We start from the raw sequence: 19,422 nt of genomic DNA on the forward strand, positions 1-19,422 counted from the left end.
CACTGCTAATCAGATACACAGTGGGACTTGAACTCCTTTCAAAGCAATGATTTCTTACAGCATCTGCTGGACAGGTGACCTACCTTTGTGATGATCCAGAGCTGTGACACACCAGTGACAAAGCCTTTGCTGGAACAGAACAAATCTTCCTGGATGCTAAAGGATTGTTGCTTTTTTTGTTTGCATTTAGATGAACCCTAGTTTAAAGCTTGTCTCCATTGGCAAGTGTTTTTATTCTAGCACATTTCCATTTGGCATAGCCCCTAAAACCAACAAATTGTTACCACCAGCCTTCTTGAAACCATCTTTTTTTCTCACAAGCTGTCTCTGCCAACAGAAAAACCCTGCAGAAGCTAAAACAAAGCAGGACAAGGAACAGATGCCTCAGGCCTGTGACTGAGCACCAGCCCATGGCAATGTGAATCAATGTCCCATTTGATAAAGGGTAAGAACAGCACTAAATGCTGCTTTCTGGTGAAAACAACTTCTCAATTTTTTTCCTCTATCAACTCCCTAGTAATAATTTAGGATTAATGCAGAATATTGTATATAACAGGACTGAGGACCAGCCAACTCAAATTGCTGTCACAGCGTAACCCCAGCCAGCAAACACCACAGAGCTGCCCTCTTACTTCCCCCACAGTGGGATGGGGGAGAGACTCTGAAGGGTAAAAGTGAGAAAACTCATGTGTTGAAATAAAGACAGTTTAATCGGTAACAAGCAAATCAAACCAAAGAATTCATGCACCAATTCCCATGGGCAGGCAGGAGTGCAGCTGTCTCCAGGGAAGCAGGGCTCCATCACATGCAGCAGTTACTGGGGAAGACAAACTCCCAGTGTCCTCTCTTCCTTCTTCTCCCACAGCTGAGCATGGCACCACATGGTCTGGGACATCCCTTGGGTCAGCTGGGGTCAGCTATCCTGGCTGTGTCCCCTCCCAACTCCTTGTGCTCCCAAAAGCTCCCTCGCTGGTGGGGGCAGAAAAAGCCTTGTCAGAATTGCTCAACCACAACTAAAAACAACCCTGTGTTATCACACTGTCTCCAGCACTAATCCAAAACAGAGCCCATACTATCTGCTAGGAAGAAAATGAACTCTATCCCAGCTTAAAACAGCACATTACCCAGGCAAAAACATACTGATTTGCTTGGCAAATTATTTAAAAATATTCCAAGAATGCAGATATGCAAATTTACACACTGATAGCAACCTCCTCTTGCTCATCTAAAAGCCAAAATAAAAGAGATGTCATTTTCAAGCAGTGAAATCAATGTGATGCTGAAGAGAGATGAATTAGACCTATTTATTGAAAAAAGGGTTTAAAAAAACCAAATCTGGATTTGCATTGCTAAAGTCCTCAAAAATACAAGAAGTGAACATGAGAAAGGAAAGCAATTATTAGGTACCAATAGTGCAGCTGCTGGTGATTGCCTCTGTGTTCACACAGCACTGTGCCTCAGTCCTTGCTAAGCCAATGCTATCAGGCATTTCCTGACAGTTTCAGTGGCTGGAGTAATTGAGAGGTTGTTATTTGTTTAGGATTCTGACAGCTGGAAGGAGCTGTTGTGCCTCCTATCAGAATCAAATAAACAACACTGACTTCATGCTCCATAGCAAAAGTCAAATGATGTCTGACCAAGTCTCTTTTTAACTATGTATTATAGAAAAAAAAAAAGTCGTTTCAAAATAATAGGTCTCTTCAAGACTTTAAAAAACAAATCTCTAAAAAACATGGATCAAGATTTTGTATATCCTTCTTTTAAACACTGCTATCATCTTTCAGAATTATGTTATTATTGCTCAAATAATGCTCCTTTCCACTCTTCACGCTAAACCCAGGAGGTTTTAAGATACTTCTGTCCATTGGGACTCTTTGGTACAACGACAGGGTATTAACAGGCCTTCTGCTTCAGGATACAGAAAAGCAGGAATTCCTGCCAGATGTGCTTTAGGTGTTGAGGCTAAAGGCAGAGTTTGAGTGATGGGCATTAAGGAGAATGAAAACAAATAAATGGTCAGATGAAAAGGGTAAAATCCTGCTCTGGGGGATGCTTTTCTCTCTCCATAGCACAGGAAGTCTGAAGAATCCTGGATCCTAATTCAGGCAAGATGAGATGGATGTGATTCCTCTAGGGCAGGTCTCTGTCCTGGCATTTCCATGTCTTCAGCTTGTAATCCAGCCAGGTGACTCAAGCAGAGGCCTGAGGACAAAGGAAGGAACATTCCACAACCTCATGAAGCTGGTCAGCTCTCCCAGAGGACCATAAAGCAAATCAAGTCAAATCAGTTTTACTCTTGGTGTGCAAACAGACAAGGGAGCATTCAGGGAAGGGCAAGAGCACAAAATCCTTCCAAGGCAAAGGCTCAGGGCTTGTTCTTTATGATAGGGAACTTTCCTCTGGAAGAGTCATTTATGAACAGAGTTAAGGCAGCAAATCACAGCTTAAAAATTCAAAAGCAGTAACTCATTCAAGGGAAAAAATGCCTTTCCATAAGCACTTGTGCACATTATCAGTAAGATGAGAGAGGCTGTGTGTCCAAACAGCCACTGTGCCTCCTTTGGCTTGGGATCCAGACACACACTCCTCCAGAGCCCTGGTGTTGGGCAGGAAGCCAGGCCAGCTGACCTCCCCTCCCCTAGTGCTGCTGCTGGGTCACCATCCTGAGCATTTTGAGTGCCATCTCTCCTTGGTCAGCTGGTACCTAGCACAGAGAAACGCACAGGATAAGCAGCTGCTGGAAGGAAGCAGAGAGCAGCTACACACACATCCTCAGTTTTCTTGCTGATCCCACCCCAGGGACTTTATTATTTACCATGTGTCCAGCCTTGAGAATCCAGAAGAAAGCCAGGTTCCCATAGGCCTTGTGGAAAGCAGCTGTCTCAGTGGATTCTGGAGACACATACAGTGCCTTCCACCTCTTCTGGCTGAACTTGTCCAGGTCAGGCCACTTCAGTTTTCGGATCCATGCCTCCTGGCCTGTTGGAGGTAAGAGATATGATTGATTACCAATTACTGGTAATTGGTCATTACAGTATTGGTCATTACTGATACTTGGTTCCACAGCAACTTGGGAGTCCAGCTCAGCTGGATGCCCACTCTACTGGATACCAGCACAACAGAGTTAGCATAGGGTCTGTGGGCTCAGATCCTAAAAACAATTTTGTTATGCCTAGGAAAATTCAGGACAAGCTGAAACAAACCAATGCAGGGAGAAGGTAAAAAGTAAACAGTGAAGGTGTCTATGAAATGGACTTAGACATGTGTTTCTTGGAGGCCCTGCAGCCCTAGAAATTCCAACGTATTTTGCTTTGCACTTCAAACACCTTGACTGTCCTGCCATGGACAAGGACCAGCCACACCAAGTCCCTCTCCTGGAAATCAGAAGAGGCACTATTTCTCTGTTAGACACTCACTGAGGGGAGACTGGAAAGGTTTTCTGTTTCCAGGTGCTGCTAGAGAGGTGGAGGTCAAGACAGCAACAAGATCAATTCCAAGGGGGACAAAGCTTCAGCCTACCTGTGAACTACTGGAAGAATTTACATGTTAACTACAGCTCAATTTTAGACCAAAATGTGATAAACTGGAGCATCACTAATTGCTAATCTGTTCTGACAGCCTAAATACTCTGTTTGCTGGATTTATTGATTGCTGTGTTGCTCATGAAGGGCATCTGAATATCTAAGTGGGCAGAGACAGACAAAGAATAAGGCCTTTCACAACATAGGAAGGTGTTTGTGTAGTCTGCGACTGCAGATTCTTTAACTCAGTGAGAAAAAACTAGGGGAAGGGAGCACAGCAGCCTTGTGAGGCAGTTCAGCAGCACTTGGCCTGGCTCCCAAACTGCCCCTGGAGCAAACCAGCATCTCGCCAGTAGCAAGGGCCAAACAAAGCCCAAGGCGTGCAGGAGCCTACACTGAGAGCAGTGTGATCATTCTGCACCCTCCCTCATTAATCACCAGCATTCTTTGCCTATGAATGAGCATTCACACATCCACATCTATGTGTCTATCCAGGAGGATTAAGTGCATAATATTAGCTTTGCTGAAACAAGCAATTACTGATGTTGCAGAAACATTTCTCAACAGTATAATGGAGGTAAAGGATTTGCCTCTCTCAGAGGGATATAAGCAAAACATCCTAAGAGCTGCTAATTTCTGACTAGTATTTAAGCACTGCTGGTTAGATAAGAGGTTTGCACAGGAGACTGGAGAAATGTAGGTACCAATATACTGGCAACTCCATTCTACTCACCACATGTTCTGTTTCAACCCCCAGTCAAGAAGTTCCTTACCCATGGTGTCAACAATGAGATCCAGCTGCCCATTATAGACTGTAACATTGACATTGGCTGCCAAAAGCTGATCAACAATATCGATGACAGGTTTCATGAAGTCCTCAGCCATGTTCTCAAAGACCTGTTTAGACTGACCTGGTTGGAACCAGAAAGACAAATTTTAACTGATGAAGGATGTCATCCCCAAACTGGGACAGAAGCATGGGCTAAAGGTTCTAAAATGCGATTCACAGCTGCATAAAAGCCAGTGCTAGCCCCAAAGTGGCACCAGTGATTTATCAATCTGAGGAACCAGAGGACCAGCGAGCAGCTGTGGTCCCACTCAGACAGTGCTGTAGCTCTCAGACAGTGCTGTAGCTTCTGGCTCCTATTTACACACACAGGGTGCTTGCATCAGTCCTTTAAGCCTTCCTTTCTGTTTTACACCTTCTCCTCCACATGATGCATCATTACATGACACCAGACTTCTGGCAGAGAAACGCTGACAGGAAGTTCAGCAAGACTGCATGAAGACAGAAACCAGCTGCTGAAATGCAGAGGATCTTCCTCCCTCCCCCTGTATTTTTTGCTACTTGGTTTAAGATAGATATGAGTAGCAGAATCAGAACCAGAACCACATCTGCTCCCATGGGCCTGCACCATGACATCTTCATTTCTGAGAAGAAATCCCCTTCTTAGCCCCACAGATATCAACATTTGAATGTGACCAGTTGCCAGAGTATTTTTCTACAGGATGCAATACTGTAAAAAGCAGTAATGGACTCAGCAGGTGCACAGACGACAGGAAAGTACCTCCCCACTTCACACAGTCAGGAATGATCATCAGCTTCTTTCTGATGGGCCCATTCATCAGCTCATCGAGGCTGCTCTGATGCATTTTTCTGACATGGCGCTGGTAAAGCCGCACTGAAGAAAGAGAACACACTTTGATCAGGGGCACATTTAAGACATCATCCTGCACAGATAACAATTTGCAGTGTCAGTCATGGCCAACAAACCCTCTTCTAATGAAAATGCAATACCACAGAGTGAGATTTGCTTACTTCTACTAAAAACCACTGAAGTCAGCTCTTATTTAGGTCAGAGATGCTACAGGAGGAACCCAACCATCTATTTCTAGTTTTGGATAACACAGCACTTTTTCTGGACATCAGCTTCTGCTTTAGCCACTTGGCTCTTCTCTACAGACCAGTTATTTCTGAGCTGCAATGTTCTACTTTCAGGAATTAATTTCACTTTCCTTCATGAAGCCAACAGAAAAAGAGCTTGAAAGAAACTCTACACGTGTGTTTTTCACATTGATGCTCAAAAATCATGGAGCAAGAGTCTAATCAGACTGTTTATACTGATGAGACATTTTTGTGTCCTGTCCTAAAGACAGAAAGGAAAGACAGTAAGAGGAAGTAACTTAAAAGGTCATAAAATGATGTTGCAATTATGTTGCCTGCTTCCTGGCTGTAATTTGTGCAGGATGTATAGGTGGAGGTGTAATCCATAGGGTTGTTCCACATTCCTACCTGTCTCTATTTATGCAACAGCAAACAAGTTCTGCTCAGGAGAATATAAACACCCATATTAAGGATGTGGTAAATTGAGGCTCTTTCCATGGTCTGAGCTGAAGGTATGTGAATGGACACACAGGGCCTTAGAAGCTCAAGTATTTAAATACAACTTACCGAGATGGAGATTTTCTTGTTCATCTGATTTCACTTCTGGAACCTCCTTAGTCAAGATGTTATAAAAGTTCACATTGTCTGTGTTCTGAAAACACAAGATAATTTCAGTAACACTAACAAAAACATTTCTCAGATACGAGGCACAGTCTTTCCTGAAAAGAAAAAAGGAAAAAAAAAAAAAAGAGGTAAGTAAATCCTAAATAAAGGACCTTGTGACCTGCCACTTTACCTGCACACCAGCAAGATACTTGTGGAAAAACTGCAGTTCTACATTTGCTTTGAGAAGTGGGAAAGAGATTCCTCAAGCCTGTATTGTTCACACGTGGGTTGTGCCAGAGATGTTTATTCCTCTGAAACAGCCATGAAGCCACAGGAAGCCTTACCCTGCATTACTCAGGACAGAGCTGCAGTGCCAGGTGATGCTTTCAGACAGGCCCTACTGCCAGGTCAAGTCTGGTGCTGCTCTTGCTCAACATCCTCCAAACATAAAACCCTCCAAAATCTAAAATACTTCCTCAGAAACGTGGTGATGGGTATGAGCCACCCTTCTTCTGGAACTGCTGACAGCTGGATGTGCCCAAGAACTGCAGACTGGCAGCTTTGACACACCTGACAGAGGCCACCTGCATCCAGGGACAAGCATGATCACTGTTGCCATTAGAGAAGTTACTCCACATTCTTGAAGTCTTGCTTTACTCAGTTTTTGAGTTTTTAAAGTACTGATGCTGCGGTCAGAAATCAGCTCCCAACCAATCAGCCAGCACAATCACAACTGACAGGAGAAGACAAGTAGATTTGAAAAGTGAAAGAGGAGCCAAAAAGTTCTGTCCAAACAGCAAGAATTGAAACCAACTGTGTGCAAGTGTCATGTTCATAATTGTCAGTTATGAAACAAAGAAGAAAAAAACTCAAAACAACTCCTAAAGAAAAAGAGCAAAAAAATGAAGTGGCTCTAGATTAGCCTTTCTGTCTGAGAAAGCCAGAGCCTTATGTGTGCTAAAGAATGGTAAGTAACTAAGAATGAGGTTTTGGAGCAACCTTTGAAGAGAAGTAACAAAAGCAAAACTTTACCAATCTTTTAAGCTGGAACTTGCACAGCAATGAGATGCAGTGACCCACAGTAACAGACCATAACTTCCATTCTGTGCACCTGCTGTAGTTCTTCAAATAGAGATGTCCGCTTAAATTGAAATTTGTATCTTGCTGAATGCAGTTTTCAATATTCAAAGCTTTCCAGGAGATATAGGTTAATTAATTTGAAACTCTGGAACTCAACAGGACCAATTGTCTGCATCTATTGAGCATTTATTTGAGTAGTGTGCCAGGTTGAAATCTCAATGCAATACTGGGAGCCCAAAAAGGCCCCACCCACTTCCTCTATCACTCACACAGTGGGGCACAGCAAACACTCCTTTACATCAGCACTGGGAAAAAACAAATACTGGCAAAATACTGGGCAGAGGGCTGGAGAATTCATTCCAGCTCAACACTCATAGAAAGGATAACCTGAAATTGTGTGCCTCCCCAGGCAGCAGTTAGTTCTTAATGCTAATCAAAGATCTCACCTCTTCAATGACACTCTCAGCCTTGCCCCAGAGCTCAGTGGCCAGCCCATACAGATTTTTATTTATTGCATCCATTATTTCTTTGGCAACAGCAGTCACCTCTGCTAGGCCATTATCATCAAGGAGAGACTGGAAGACAAAGAAGGACAGCTTTAATTACAATTCCACATCCATTTATTGCCTCTATGCTTTCAAGGTTTTATTCAGGCCAAGAGGTAATCTTAATATTCAACACCTATTTGTAGTGCATGGCAGCACAAGGGATCAGGTGAGGACCAAGAGTTTAAGAAGGTACTTACTGTGCTGTAAAGGTAGGGTCCCCAGGATAACACAGAATCTAAAGAAACAGAACAGATTTCAAACATCAAACTTTTGAAAGTACAATTTAACTTACTTTTCCTTTATTGTGGAAACAATAATTGTGATAAAAATATATAGAGCTGAATTAATCAGTAAAAAAGCAGTCAGCTCAGTTTAACCCTAAGGTTATATACAACAGAGCAGGTTCTTTACAAATCCTGCAACATCATTAATCCCCTATGAGCGAATCAGTGAAAATTATTTAAAGCAGCCACCACATTTTTACCAAAATGTTCTCCCCCAACACTGCAGCACATTGCCAGAACATGGGCAGAGGTTGAACAGGAAGATGGGAATTATCTAAACTGAATGGTTTGCAAAAGCCACAAGGGAAAAATTGAGTTATAAAACAAATCTGTTTTATAACAAGTTTGTTTGTAAATTCTCAAGGATCAGATGATAGCAGACAAATAAGGGTTTGCTTGGTATTGTCCCGTGCTGCAGAGACTCTGTGAGGCCTCCCCTTGCCAGTCCCACTGAAGGACCAGCAGCCCTTTAATTTGCTTTTTGTCCTCCAGCAGACAAATCTCACTTGTAGCCTTGTGAATTGTTTGGTGGCCACACTAAGTGCAGGACTCTGACAAAACACCTCAGAGGCTGTGGAGATGTGTAGAGACATTTCACCATCCCTCCACTTCAAATGCAGTGTGTTCCTCACTGACCTTGCTTTCTGACTTCTCCTAATCTAGATACATTCTAAAGGGAGATTCTTCATACTTAGCTTGCAAGGCTGAGTTTTTTTTTTTTTTTTATTTACCAGACTCACTGGAGATTTAATTCTCTTAAGGCAGGGACGGCATTTTTGACTGTAAGCACCCATGGAATGATTAACACAACCAACAAAACAAAATAACAACAACAAATCATCCACAGCCTGAGGAGTTTAAACATACCCAAAGGAGAAATCCATGAGTCTCCAAGAGCAGTCCCCATAAAATTGCACTTTATGGTCCCTTTTTGAACAGCCTTTGTGAATAAGAGGAAAAACAAAACAAAACAAAACACCAAACCAGGAATCAACTTTTAGTTAGCTTTTCATGACTCTAGAATCAGTTCTCTTTAAGTGAAAAAAATAAGTAGCATTGTGAAATTGTGAGTAGAAAATAAAACTACTTGTAGAACATGATGTTTCAAAGTGAAAAGTGAACTATATCCTCCCAGTACTTACCTTGTGCAGCTCTAAAGCAACCCCAGCAGCCATTTTACCTCCATAAGATTCAGAAAATATGTAGAATGGGATGGTCTGGGGAGAGAAAAGCCACACAAGGAACTCGTTGGGTGGAGGGCAGAAAGTACCTCCACCCATCTCCCACATCCCACGGGACCCAGATCCTAGCTGTTCACTTCTCACTACCAAACACTTAATATTTTTCTTATTTTAAGCTGCAGGTAAGGTTTCCATAACATCCTGGTGATTGCTGGGGTTGGTTCTGAAGTATTTTAGAACTATAAGCAGCTGTGATCCTATATATGCTGCTCAGATCACTCAACAGGCAATAATCCACCCCAATGGTTATCTAACTGGCCCCAAATTCAAGATACAACTTCTGAAATGTGGAAAGTAAGAGACAGTGGTTATACCTGCACCAAACACTGCCCATCTGGAACAATGTTCCCTAATTATTTTTGAATTCTATTTAAAAGCAAAGAAAAATACAAAGATAAACAAGAATTCAATTCACTCACCTGGAATTCTGGTCTACAATTGAAGAATTCGCCAAGAAAAACCATCATATCAGAAACTACTGTGGTGAGGTTTTGGGCAAACAAGCTACAGTCATCCACATAACTGAATCCAGTGCCCACAGGATTGTCCACAAACAAGACACTGGCTGCCTGCAACTGTAGAAGCAGAAAGGTTTGTATAAAACTTCAGCTCTGCACCAGCAAAAAAACTTAGCTTTGACAGCACAAATGATTAACTGAGCCAGCAAATTCCTGGACCTGAAAAAACTTGCACAAAAATTAGGTGCAACAGCAGGTCTTTCAATTTGCCCAATCTGCAACCAGAAATATACCCAAAAACTCCCAGTGATGCAGGGCAGGTCACCTAGGGAACTCTGGAGTGCTTCAGACTATTGGTAGCTCAGAGCACAAATATATTGCACTAATTAAACTTCCACCTTCACAGGCAGCTGTAATTTGTTTTCCCTTGAAGGCCATACTGGACCTGTAATTACAAGCCATAGGTTTTACACTGCCAGCCACCAGAAAAAGCTCTGTGACTTCACACAATGAAGCTGTGATCTGAAATAAAACTCTACAATTTCCCTGCTCTCTGTTTCCCAGACACCTGCATTTCATAATTTCATGGAAGACCAGACATATTTAATCAGATCAAATTAATATGTCTATCCCTCAGTTCTAAACAAGGCTATTCCTATAAGCTAATTTATTAACCATGATATTTTAGCTTGAGATATTACAGTTCCACTAAACTTTAAATGCAAAACTATTCTGCGTGTGTTTTGCATAGTGACCTGTTTGCTTACACAAGCAAACAAACATTGGTAATTATTAATTAGAAGTTGAACTCTTTACTGTACCCAGGTTGTATTTCTTGGTTTCAGTTCTTTGTCTAACGGACCAATCTCTTCAAAGTTCCCATATCCACAGCCTGAAGCTCCTGGACCTCCCTGCAGGGAAATACCAAATGACAAAGAATTTAAAAGGCAGCATGGCATAGAAATGACAGATGGAAAGAAAAGACAAGCAAGCCAGTAAGTAGAATGACAGACTGCAAATTTTTAAAAATGGCTTTTGCACTACACAGCAATTTGCAGAGCAGGCTCTGTTCCTCACGGTCTTTAGTTATGTGCACAAGTGCCATTTCTGAAAGCAAGAATTCAACAGAGAAACACTCACCCACTCGTGAGAGCTTCTGGTGAGCTGCCTGCTATGTGAGTACAGATTCAAAACCTTATTCCCTGAATATGGAGTGCAAAAGTTAACTTGGACTTTGCAAGTCATTAGTTTTACCAGCATGTACAGCATGTGGGTTTCACTCTGATGAAATAACTCAGAAAAACAAGACCAAGTCCTGAAGTGATTCAATTCAACATTAACTTCTGAAATGTACTATGGAGAACACGCCACCACTTTTATCAAACTGGGATTATTTCCATTTAGAAATCATCATAAATCTCTCTCTCACTGAAAATTTTTTAGACTTCAAACTGTCCAGGAAAGAAGCTGTCAAACTACAATGCACTAAAATCACTACTGTTGTATAAAAGAAAAGAACAACCTCTATTATTGCAATCCAATGCAATGGAAGGTGAGCAGCTGAGAACATCCCACAATTGCAGAATGAAATCATCCTTGTTTTCCCCAATTCAACACCTCATTCACGGCATTTAGATCGAGGCAATTTTGAATCCTGTTTCTGTACAGCTGCACCATACCATATATCAGACTGAACCAGGCACAGATGGAAAGAATAATCACTTAGGTGTCTCTCACCAAACCTCACCTGAAGCCACAAGACAAGAGGTAATTCTGTGAAGTCTTTGGTTGGGTTATTTGCATAGTAGAGCCACCAGAACATGTGGGCCTTGCTCCGAACCTGCACATATCCCCACAGCTCTTTGGGCTCTTGGGGCTGCCTCAGAACTACACCTTGGGAGGAAATAAAAATAACAGTCAGCTAGGTAAAAAGGCTCAGCTTTGGGCTTTCCCCCACATTTGTTCCAAAACATTACATTTCAATCTTGGGTGTGATAATTAGAAATGTTACTCCTATTTAAAAAAATTACTGTAAGAAACCTACCTATACTTACACCCCCACCCGCCGCTGAGTTATCGCCAATGAATGAAGTGTGTAATTAAGTATTTCCTTATCAGATCCCTGTGTTTGAGCTGCCGCTGGAACAACAGCCCAATCGCTGGGATAATTTGTTCTTTAAGTCTTTCCAAGGCCTGGGCTGAAGGCAAAGCCCCACTAGCCACGATGGATTAACTCACACCAGCTGCAGTTTCGCCAGGGATCACAGAATATTCTGGGTGGGAAAGGACCCAAAAGGATCGAGTCCAACTCTTAAAGGAACAGCCCGCACGGGGATCGAACCCGCAGCCTTGCGTTCCTGGCACCATCATCCCATCAACCGAGCTCATCCCAGCACTTCGACCTGCGTGTCTGCGGAGATCACATCACTTTACAGCCCCCAGGGAGAGCACACACAGACACAGGCTCACTTCTGAAGGAACCCAAAATATAATTTAAACTCTGTTAAAGCAGTAACGTCTGGTCACCTTAAGCGGCCAGTTTACTGTCTATCTCGGACACAGAACGGATCTTTGACACTCCATCCCTTAATCTCCTGGATCAAGGCAGACGGCAGCAGCGCACTGGAGAAGCAGCACTAAGGGCTCTCCAAGCCACAGTGGCCAGGCTGTGCTGCTCCGGCCGAGGCTCCCGCCACCCTCTTCGTCCCTCCCGACCTCCACCCCGGCAAGCAGAATTTCCGCGCTCAGCCCGAGCCCTGCCCGGCAGCGGCCGCGGGACACAGGAGCGTCATGCCCGGAGGCTCTGCTCCCGTCCCGTCCCGCTCCGTCCCATACCTGCCGCCAGCAGCAGCCCGGACAGCGCGATCTCAGCACGGAGCAGCCACATCGCTCCCTCAGCGCCCGCGGTCACGGGATCTGGCCCGCCCCGCCCCCAGGCCCGCCCTCAGCCCCGCCCCTTCCCGCCTCCTCATCCCCTTCCTCCTCCTCCTCCTCCTCCTCCTCCATGATGGCGGCCGGCGGCGGCGCGGTGCGGCTGCGGCTGGTGTTCGACCACCCTCCGCCGGCCAGCCCGGGCTGCGCGCTGTGCTGGCTGCTGCTGGAGCCGGGCCAGGCGCGCCTCGTTACCGACCTGCTCAGCCTCATCCGCCATCGCTTCGGCTTCAGCCGCCGCGCCCGCCTCAGCCTGTTCCTCGAGGGGGCGCTGCTGCCGCCCGCCGAGAGCGCGCGCCTGGTGCGGGACAACGACTCGCTGCGGTGCGGAGCGGGATGGGGATGGGGACAGCGGGATGGGGACAGCGGGACGGGGATGGGGACAGCGGGACGGGGATGGGGACAGCGGGGTGGGGATGAGAACAGCGGGATGGGGACAGCGGGATGGGGACAGCGGGATGGGGACAGCGGGATGGGGACAGCGGGACGGGGACAGCGGGATGGGGACAGCGGGATGGGGACAGCGGGACGGGGACAGCGGCATGGGGACAGCGGCATGGGGACAGCGGCATGGGGATGGGGACAGCGGGATGGGGACGGGGACAGAGGGATTGAGGAGTCAGTCCCACACACGCACCTCCTCAGTGTCTGTCAGTATCTAAAGGGGTGCCATGAGGATCGGGCTGATGCCCAGGAAGTTCCACCTGAACACGAGGAAGAGCTTCTTCCCCGTGCAGGGACCGTGTGCTGGAACAGATTGTCCAGAAGGGGTGCATGGAGTGTCCCTCACTGGGGATATTGCAGACCCACCTGGACACAATCCTGTGCCCCGTGCTCCGGGGGGGCCCTGCTGGAGCAGGGAGGTGGCACCAGATGACCCACCGTGGTCCCTTCCAGCGTGACTCATTCTGGGATTCTGTGAATCCCCTTGTGGGCTTGGAACACAGCAGGACAGGGATGGAGTCTCCCCGGGGACTGAGCTCTTCCTTCCCTGAGCAGTGGAGCGAGAGCCAGGTGCCACAGACACCTGAGACACCCCAGGATGTCCAAAAGGGCTGGAGGGAGCCAAGCGGTTGGAAATGTCCCTGAGGATGAAAGGGGAGCCTGTGCCTGCAGGGAGGACTCCAGACTGTCCCTGGAAGAGCTGGAGGATCTTCACTCCAGAGGAACTTTTCTGAGCTGCTAATGTGTAAGGAAAAGTGTTCATTATGCTAAATGGTGGCTTTTGTTTGGTTTTTTTTACAGAGTAAAATTGGAAGAGATAGTTGCAGATGATTATGAAGAGATAGATGATGGCTTTACTTACACAACAAAAGAAGACAAAAAAAGGCACAGACACAAGCAGGATGAGGAGGAATTCTCTAGGAATGAAGGCAAGCATAAAAGGAAGAAGAAAAAGGAGAAGCATAACCTTGAGTATTCCTCTTGTAGGGAAGAGACCTCTGTAGATATTTGGGACTCTCAAAAAAGGTACACGAAAAGAAAAAGGAAGGAAGAAGTTAGTGGAAGAAGTAGACTCACGGAAGGTAAGGAAGAGAGCTCTACTGCTCATTCTAAAAAGTTTAAAAAAACAGAGAGGGAGAAGCAGTTGTCAACAAAAACGAAGGATGAAAAGCAGACAAAGGCTGCAGCAAAGATGGCTTTAGAACGGGCAAATGAGAGCTTTTCTCTAAATTCTGGTAAAAGTAGCACCAAAAAGATCACAACACAGTCCAAAAAAAAGAGGGTGGGAGCCTCAGATTCCTCCAGCACATCATCTGACAGTGACAGCAGTGAATTAAATGTAAAGGAAAATAAATCTTCCCATAAACCTGTAGTGGCAACACTTCCCAAAGAAAAATCCCAAGCTGCTTCAAATTCTGATGTGAAAACTAATAAAGTGACTGTAAAGTCTAACACTGAAAAGACTAAGACTGCAATTAGCAAAAATGCTAAAACCCCCCCGTCCTCTAGTTCAGATTCTGACTCGAGTTCAGAGGATGAGGTGACACCAGCACAAGACAACACTGCAAAGGAAAAATCGCAGCCAAACCATGTGGTGGCTGTAAAAGCCAGCACCAAGGCTCCCAAAGCAAAGAGCTCCTCTTCAGACTCTGACAGTTCAGATTCAGACACACCTGTCACTAAAAAATCTGCAGCAGAGGCTGGACTGGGTAATTCCATAGTAAGGAACTGCACTAAACAGTTGCCAGCCAGTGTGCAAGGAGCGTTCGCCAGCCCAGGCCGTGGAAGGGGGCGTGGAACGGGAGAGGAGAACTTCTGGAGAGCACCTAGGGGCCGTGGGTTCCGTGGGATGATGAGGGGCCAAGGCCCTGGGAGAGGAACAAACCCTGGCTTCTTCTATAACTACAGCAGTGAAGGCCAGAAACAGAGGCAGTTAAACGAACCTGCGACAAACACCTCTGTCCTTGTCCAGGTGAGTGACTGACACAGGCAGAGGTCACCTTTCTCTTGCAGCTTGAACTGTACAGAAAGCCTGTAGGATGAGAGTAATTTCTAAAAGCACAGATTAGTGGGGTAAAGGTTGATCTTACCTTTATTTACTGTAATTCCATTTGTCAGCCTGAAGCAGTGTTTGTGAAATAACCATCAACTGATCATATTATATATCTCAAAACAAAGCATGTACCTTACTGTCCTCAGAGCTTTCTGAAATCCATAGAGTATGAACATTGTCTTCTGGTTTCATTAATACAGTAATTACATCAATGGGTTACTGTTTGTTTCACAGAATCCCACGGAGACTCCCAAGAGAGACTATAGTGTGTTACCTCTTCTAGCTGCTCCACCCCAAGTGGGAGAAAGAATTGCCTTTAAGGTAAAGAACTCTGGAAATACTGAATGTTAGGCTAGAATTGATTAATTGGCATCGCTCTTAAGCTTCTGACCTAATAGTTTCTCTAAAAAATTCTCTTGTAAAGCCTGGCTTTGACTTTTACAAATGTTTACAGCATACACAGAAGTTAAGTGCATTTCTTTAGACTTTCAGTGTTTGTGTAACACAAGAAGTATTGTCTCTGCTGTCACTTCAATGTGATTTTCTATGCACGTTATTACAGTTATTGCAAATCTTACCATACAAATAATTACACTCCACTGCAAAATGAAAAAGTAAATGAAAATGAAATCCCTGCAGTGAGGGAGACTGGAATTCATCTGATCTCCTCACACAGCCTGACCTGAACATAAATTTGGAGCAGCAAGTCCTGGAAGTTTACCTGGGACCATGATTGGCATCAGATTCCAGGACTAGGAGACTTCTCTTGCTGAAGAAACTGTCTCGAGATAGATGGAACCTTTAAGGAGTGGGAAAAGTTTCAATTTGTTGCTTTTATTTCTTTCACCAGCGCCTGGAACTAACAGAAAATTACAGTCCTGAAGTTTCAGACTACAAGGTACTGGTTTTCTTCCTTGATTCACTCACAGAACTATTATAGATGAGGTATTGTTTAAATATTCTGAGGTTGTGCAGTGTTTTTCTTTGCATCCCGTTGACTCCACAGGCTATTCCTGGTGCAGCAGTAAAAAAAACTCTAGAAGCCAGAACTAATTGAAAATTTGAAAGGTGTAGCAGTTATTAAAAAGAAAAAAAAAACCAAACAAAAACCAAACCACAAATTGCAAGCATTATTAATGATCATTAATATTTTAGAGATGACAAAAATTGCAGATCTTCAAGCAGAAAAATTTAGCTGTATTTGAGTCTACTGCAGTTTGAAATCAAAGCAAGTTCCTGAAACTGATGCAAGTAAAATTTTGTTGCTACTTCAGGTACCTTGGTTTCTGGGTAAGTACTGATTTAAACTGCAGAGTTGGTGACAAGGAGTAACTTTGGTTTATTGGTGACAGTAGTTACAGATTGCTGAGCATTAATTCTCCACAGATCTTATACATGGAGAGTGGAAAATTTGATAGCCAAATATATTTATTTCCTCTGGCAGCAGTCAGGTAGCACGGTGGTTGCAAATATGGAATAGTTATCCAGTGCTGAAGTGTCTTACCTGATTCTTTTCTTGTTGCTTTGTGAAGGAGGCAAAAATAATCGGTTGGAATGCTGAAAAAAAGCAGATTGAGCTTGAGATCCTTTCAACATCAGCAGGACAATGTATGTATGTGGGGACACCAAGGGCTTGTTACGTGCTGTCACCTGGAAAACCAAAAGTCCAATGCACATTTCATGTTTCAGGAGTATTCCCAATTTCCTTGGGTTCATTCTCAACACACCCCTCCCCTCCTCACCCCCTCCCCAAAAAGTCTGTTTCAGTGGAGAAGTTCTAATCCTTGCTGATTGAACTGAAAGGTGCTTATGGGTATTTACAAAATCAAATTTTGTCATTCAGTTTGAGTGGTCAGTAACTCACCTCTGCTGTGGTTTCATTTTCTGAAAATCATTATATGGAACTACAGAGAAAATGTGAGATCATAATGCCACTGTTTTCAGTGGGTGTGGAAGTGAGTTCCTGCAATGACAAAGTGCAGTTCCTGAGACCTGAGATGGTGAATGTTTCTGAAACTGAGTACTGATACTCAGTTTCTGAAACTGAGTATCCTACCATTTAAGCCAGAATTTATCAATTACCATATGAGCATTTTTCTCAAATTTTAGCAACATACTGACTTTCTCATGTGAGTAATCATACTGGATAATTACCTTCATTTTGGTGTGTGGTATTCAGTTTTACGTCAAGATTTCTGTGTTACAATTATGAACTCAGACACTGAGCTCAAAAAAACCCCAAAACAAACCCCAAAACCAAACCAGTTTTGATCAACTTTTGTGCCAAACATTTAAACTTTCTTTGGTTAAAAGCTGTTTGTTTGGTTTTTCAGGTGCTAAGGAGCCAGGGAAGTTCGACCTGGTGTACCAATCTGCAGATGGAGCAGAGCTGATTGAGTATGCAGTGCCTCAGGACACGAAGGTATGTGGGGCCTGCTCTGAGTTCTGTCCCCAGCTCTGCAGAGCTGACAGCTGCCCTGCTTCTGGCTCTGTTCACCTCATTCCCTTTGTAATAATGCATCTGGTCAAAATAAATGGAAGCAAAAATAATTGTTCCTTTCTAGCGAGAGTAGGCATGTTTACATCACAATAATCACTTCATCCCTGTTCTTACCTGCATCTGTCCTTACTCAGGACATCAGGCAGGTTGAGCTTCATCAGTAGGATCAGTCACAGGAGGAGCTGTGATCTTGGTTCAGCAGTGCCATTGTTCAGGTCTAGGCAAATAAGATATTTCTGTGCATAATGGCACAGAAATTGCATCTGCTGGTATTGCTGGGACTTGCTGAGTGTTGCCTGTGGTTTGTTTGCAGATAACTGAAAGCTGGGATGCACTGATAGAGCCAAGACTGATTGTGGAGCCTCCAGTTAATGGATCCAGCGTTGAAAATGGAGCCATCTAGGATGTGAAAAAATGTGAACAATTGTAAGGACTTGTTCTGTGAAATGCTGCCTTCTGGTCCTGAGGGTGGCAGGTGCACTGGTGGATATCACTGTCTTGAAAAGAAGTAGGCCAGAAGAAAAACACTTTTTTCCCTTAGGCTATGTTTTTATGTAATACATGAGAACTTTGTTATAGGAAGTCTAATACAGATCGGTTGGGATTGAGTGTTTATATCCTACTGCTGCGAGCTGCAGAACTGGAATGGTTTGATTAAAAGATAAAATACAACCTTGTACTGGGACTGGGTTTGGCTTGAGCTGTATAACTGCCAGAGGTTGCTTTAATTTAAAAATTAATTATAAATATTGTTGATGTGCACTTCTCTTCCTCTGCCACTGCTGAGTGTCATACAAATGCTGTGACTCGGCAGTCGCTTACAGAGTTCACCTGCACATGTCCAGAAAAGCCTGTAGATTTCAAGCTTCTGTAATGTTGAGGCAGAACTGGTAACTGTCAACTTTGCTTAGAACCAGTGGAATACAACACAAATCCCTGGCAAAATTGTGTTCCCCTGTGTTAATCTGTGTAGGCTCTAAAAGCCTTTCTTATTTGTTTTAGAGCAAACCCGCTTGCCCAGTAAGTGCTGAAGTTTCTGTGCTGCCTTTCTCCTTCCCTTCCCAGCAGCAGAATGGTCACAGGTGCTGGCAGGGCACTGCACTGACAGCTCTAATTATTAGCATTCAGGGGACACCTTGTACCTCTGTAGCCTTGGCAAGTCTTACAGTTTCAGGTAATTCCTCTCCTGGCTAGTTGACTCTTATAGAGGTAAAAAACATACCCTAGATACAAACACTTGAAAAATTGTACATTATGGTTTAGCTGTCATGTACTCTGACCTAGTGCATGAATACATTAAAACACTCTGCATTTTTGCATCACTCCTACTAAAGTGTCTTGTTTGTGAAGGAATAATTTTTATACAAGTAAAATGAATTTGTGTATCGTGGTTCTCTTCAGTTCCCGTTATTTCATGCTAGGGTTTGTTTTTTTAGAGAAAAGTTCAGTTAGATTCTTGTGTGGCTGTTCTTGCAAACTGGATGAAAAGAAGACGTCAGACACAATCAGAGTCATGCTCAGACAGTGGGGATTAATGGAAAGATTGTTTTTCTAAGGGAAATCATTACTTATTAATTCTTAGGAAGCTGCAAAAGCTAAATGCAAGTATCTCACAGCACCTCTTGTTCCATTGCCTACTGCGCATTTTGGCCACGAATTAAATGGATGCAGTCACTCTGGCTGTGCCAAACAGAAGATGGTGGTAAAGAAATACACCCCTGAGAGAGGATGTTTTGAAGATAAAATCTGGAGTTCTTTTTACCCATTGTTACCAAGTTGGAGTGTAACTACTGCTCCACTGCCCAATTCTAATCAGATCAAGGGAAGGCAGCCTGAGGGAGCTGCTGAGAGCCTTGCCTGTCTCATCCACC

At 44.0% G+C, this 19,422-nt stretch overlaps 2 protein-coding genes across 5 annotated transcripts; one reads left to right on the top strand and one right to left on the bottom strand.

Annotated features, from left to right (window-relative positions):
* Nucleotides 1-691: 691 nt before the first annotated feature.
* On the bottom strand, nucleotides 692-12,772 carry SCPEP1 (serine carboxypeptidase 1). Of its 4 annotated transcripts, none has more exons than XM_085077589.1 (13): nucleotides 12,754-12,772; nucleotides 11,371-11,516; nucleotides 10,445-10,534; nucleotides 9,585-9,740; nucleotides 9,067-9,141; nucleotides 8,792-8,864; nucleotides 7,838-7,875; nucleotides 7,539-7,667; nucleotides 5,974-6,058; nucleotides 5,090-5,203; nucleotides 4,295-4,432; nucleotides 2,816-2,979; nucleotides 692-2,704 (listed from the first exon to the last, which is right to left on the bottom strand). In XM_085077589.1, the coding sequence occupies exons 2-13, from the start codon at nucleotides 11,443-11,445 to the stop codon at nucleotides 2,639-2,641; spliced, it is 1,203 nt and encodes a 400-aa protein (XP_084933715.1). In that variant the 5' UTR covers nucleotides 11,446-11,516; nucleotides 12,754-12,772; the 3' UTR covers nucleotides 692-2,638. The 4 variants fall into 4 exon arrangements, with proteins under 4 accessions (XP_084933715.1, XP_084933713.1, XP_084933714.1 ...); XM_085077587.1 differs by lacking the exon at nucleotides 12,754-12,772 and adding an exon at nucleotides 12,459-12,561; XM_085077588.1 differs by lacking the exon at nucleotides 12,754-12,772 and adding an exon at nucleotides 12,150-12,168.
* COIL (coilin) lies at nucleotides 12,602-18,236 on the top strand. The gene is made up of 7 exons (XM_085077584.1): nucleotides 12,602-12,878; nucleotides 13,800-14,970; nucleotides 15,286-15,372; nucleotides 15,902-15,949; nucleotides 16,584-16,659; nucleotides 17,385-17,473; nucleotides 17,865-18,236. The coding sequence occupies exons 1-7, from the start codon at nucleotides 12,628-12,630 to the stop codon at nucleotides 17,952-17,954; spliced, it is 1,812 nt and encodes a 603-aa protein (XP_084933710.1). The 5' UTR covers nucleotides 12,602-12,627; the 3' UTR covers nucleotides 17,955-18,236.
* The last annotated feature ends 1,186 nt before the right edge of the window (nucleotides 18,237-19,422 follow it).

Source organism: Lichenostomus cassidix, chromosome 18 (genome assembly GCF_008360975.1).
Source record: "Lichenostomus cassidix isolate B80296 chromosome 18, HeHo_3.0, whole genome shotgun sequence".
NCBI lineage: Eukaryota > Metazoa > Chordata > Aves > Passeriformes > Meliphagidae > Lichenostomus > Lichenostomus cassidix.

What these genes read in the sequence shown, in the direction of transcription:
- SCPEP1 (XM_085077587.1), bottom strand. Translation starts at nt 12,510, where the DNA reads ATGTGGCTGCTCCGTGCTGAGATCGCGCTGTCCGGGCTGCTGCTGGCG. An exon ending in GACCCTACCTTTACAGCACA is followed by an intron (nt 7,668 to 7,837) that starts GTAAGTACCTTC and finishes TTTGTCTTCCAG; the next exon opens with TCTCTCCTTGATGATAATGG. An exon ending in TCTCATTGTTGACACCATGG is followed by an intron (nt 2,980 to 4,294) that starts GTAAGGAACTTC and finishes TACCTCCAACAG; the next exon opens with GCCAGGAGGCATGGATCCGA.
- COIL (XM_085077584.1), top strand. Translation starts at nt 12,628, where the DNA reads ATGATGGCGGCCGGCGGCGGCGCGGTGCGGCTGCGGCTGGTGTTCGAC. An exon ending in CGGGACAACGACTCGCTGCG is followed by an intron (nt 12,879 to 13,799) that starts GTGCGGAGCGGG and finishes TTTTTTTTACAG; the next exon opens with AGTAAAATTGGAAGAGATAG. An exon ending in TTCAACATCAGCAGGACAAT is followed by an intron (nt 16,660 to 17,384) that starts GTATGTATGTGG and finishes TTGGTTTTTCAG; the next exon opens with GTGCTAAGGAGCCAGGGAAG.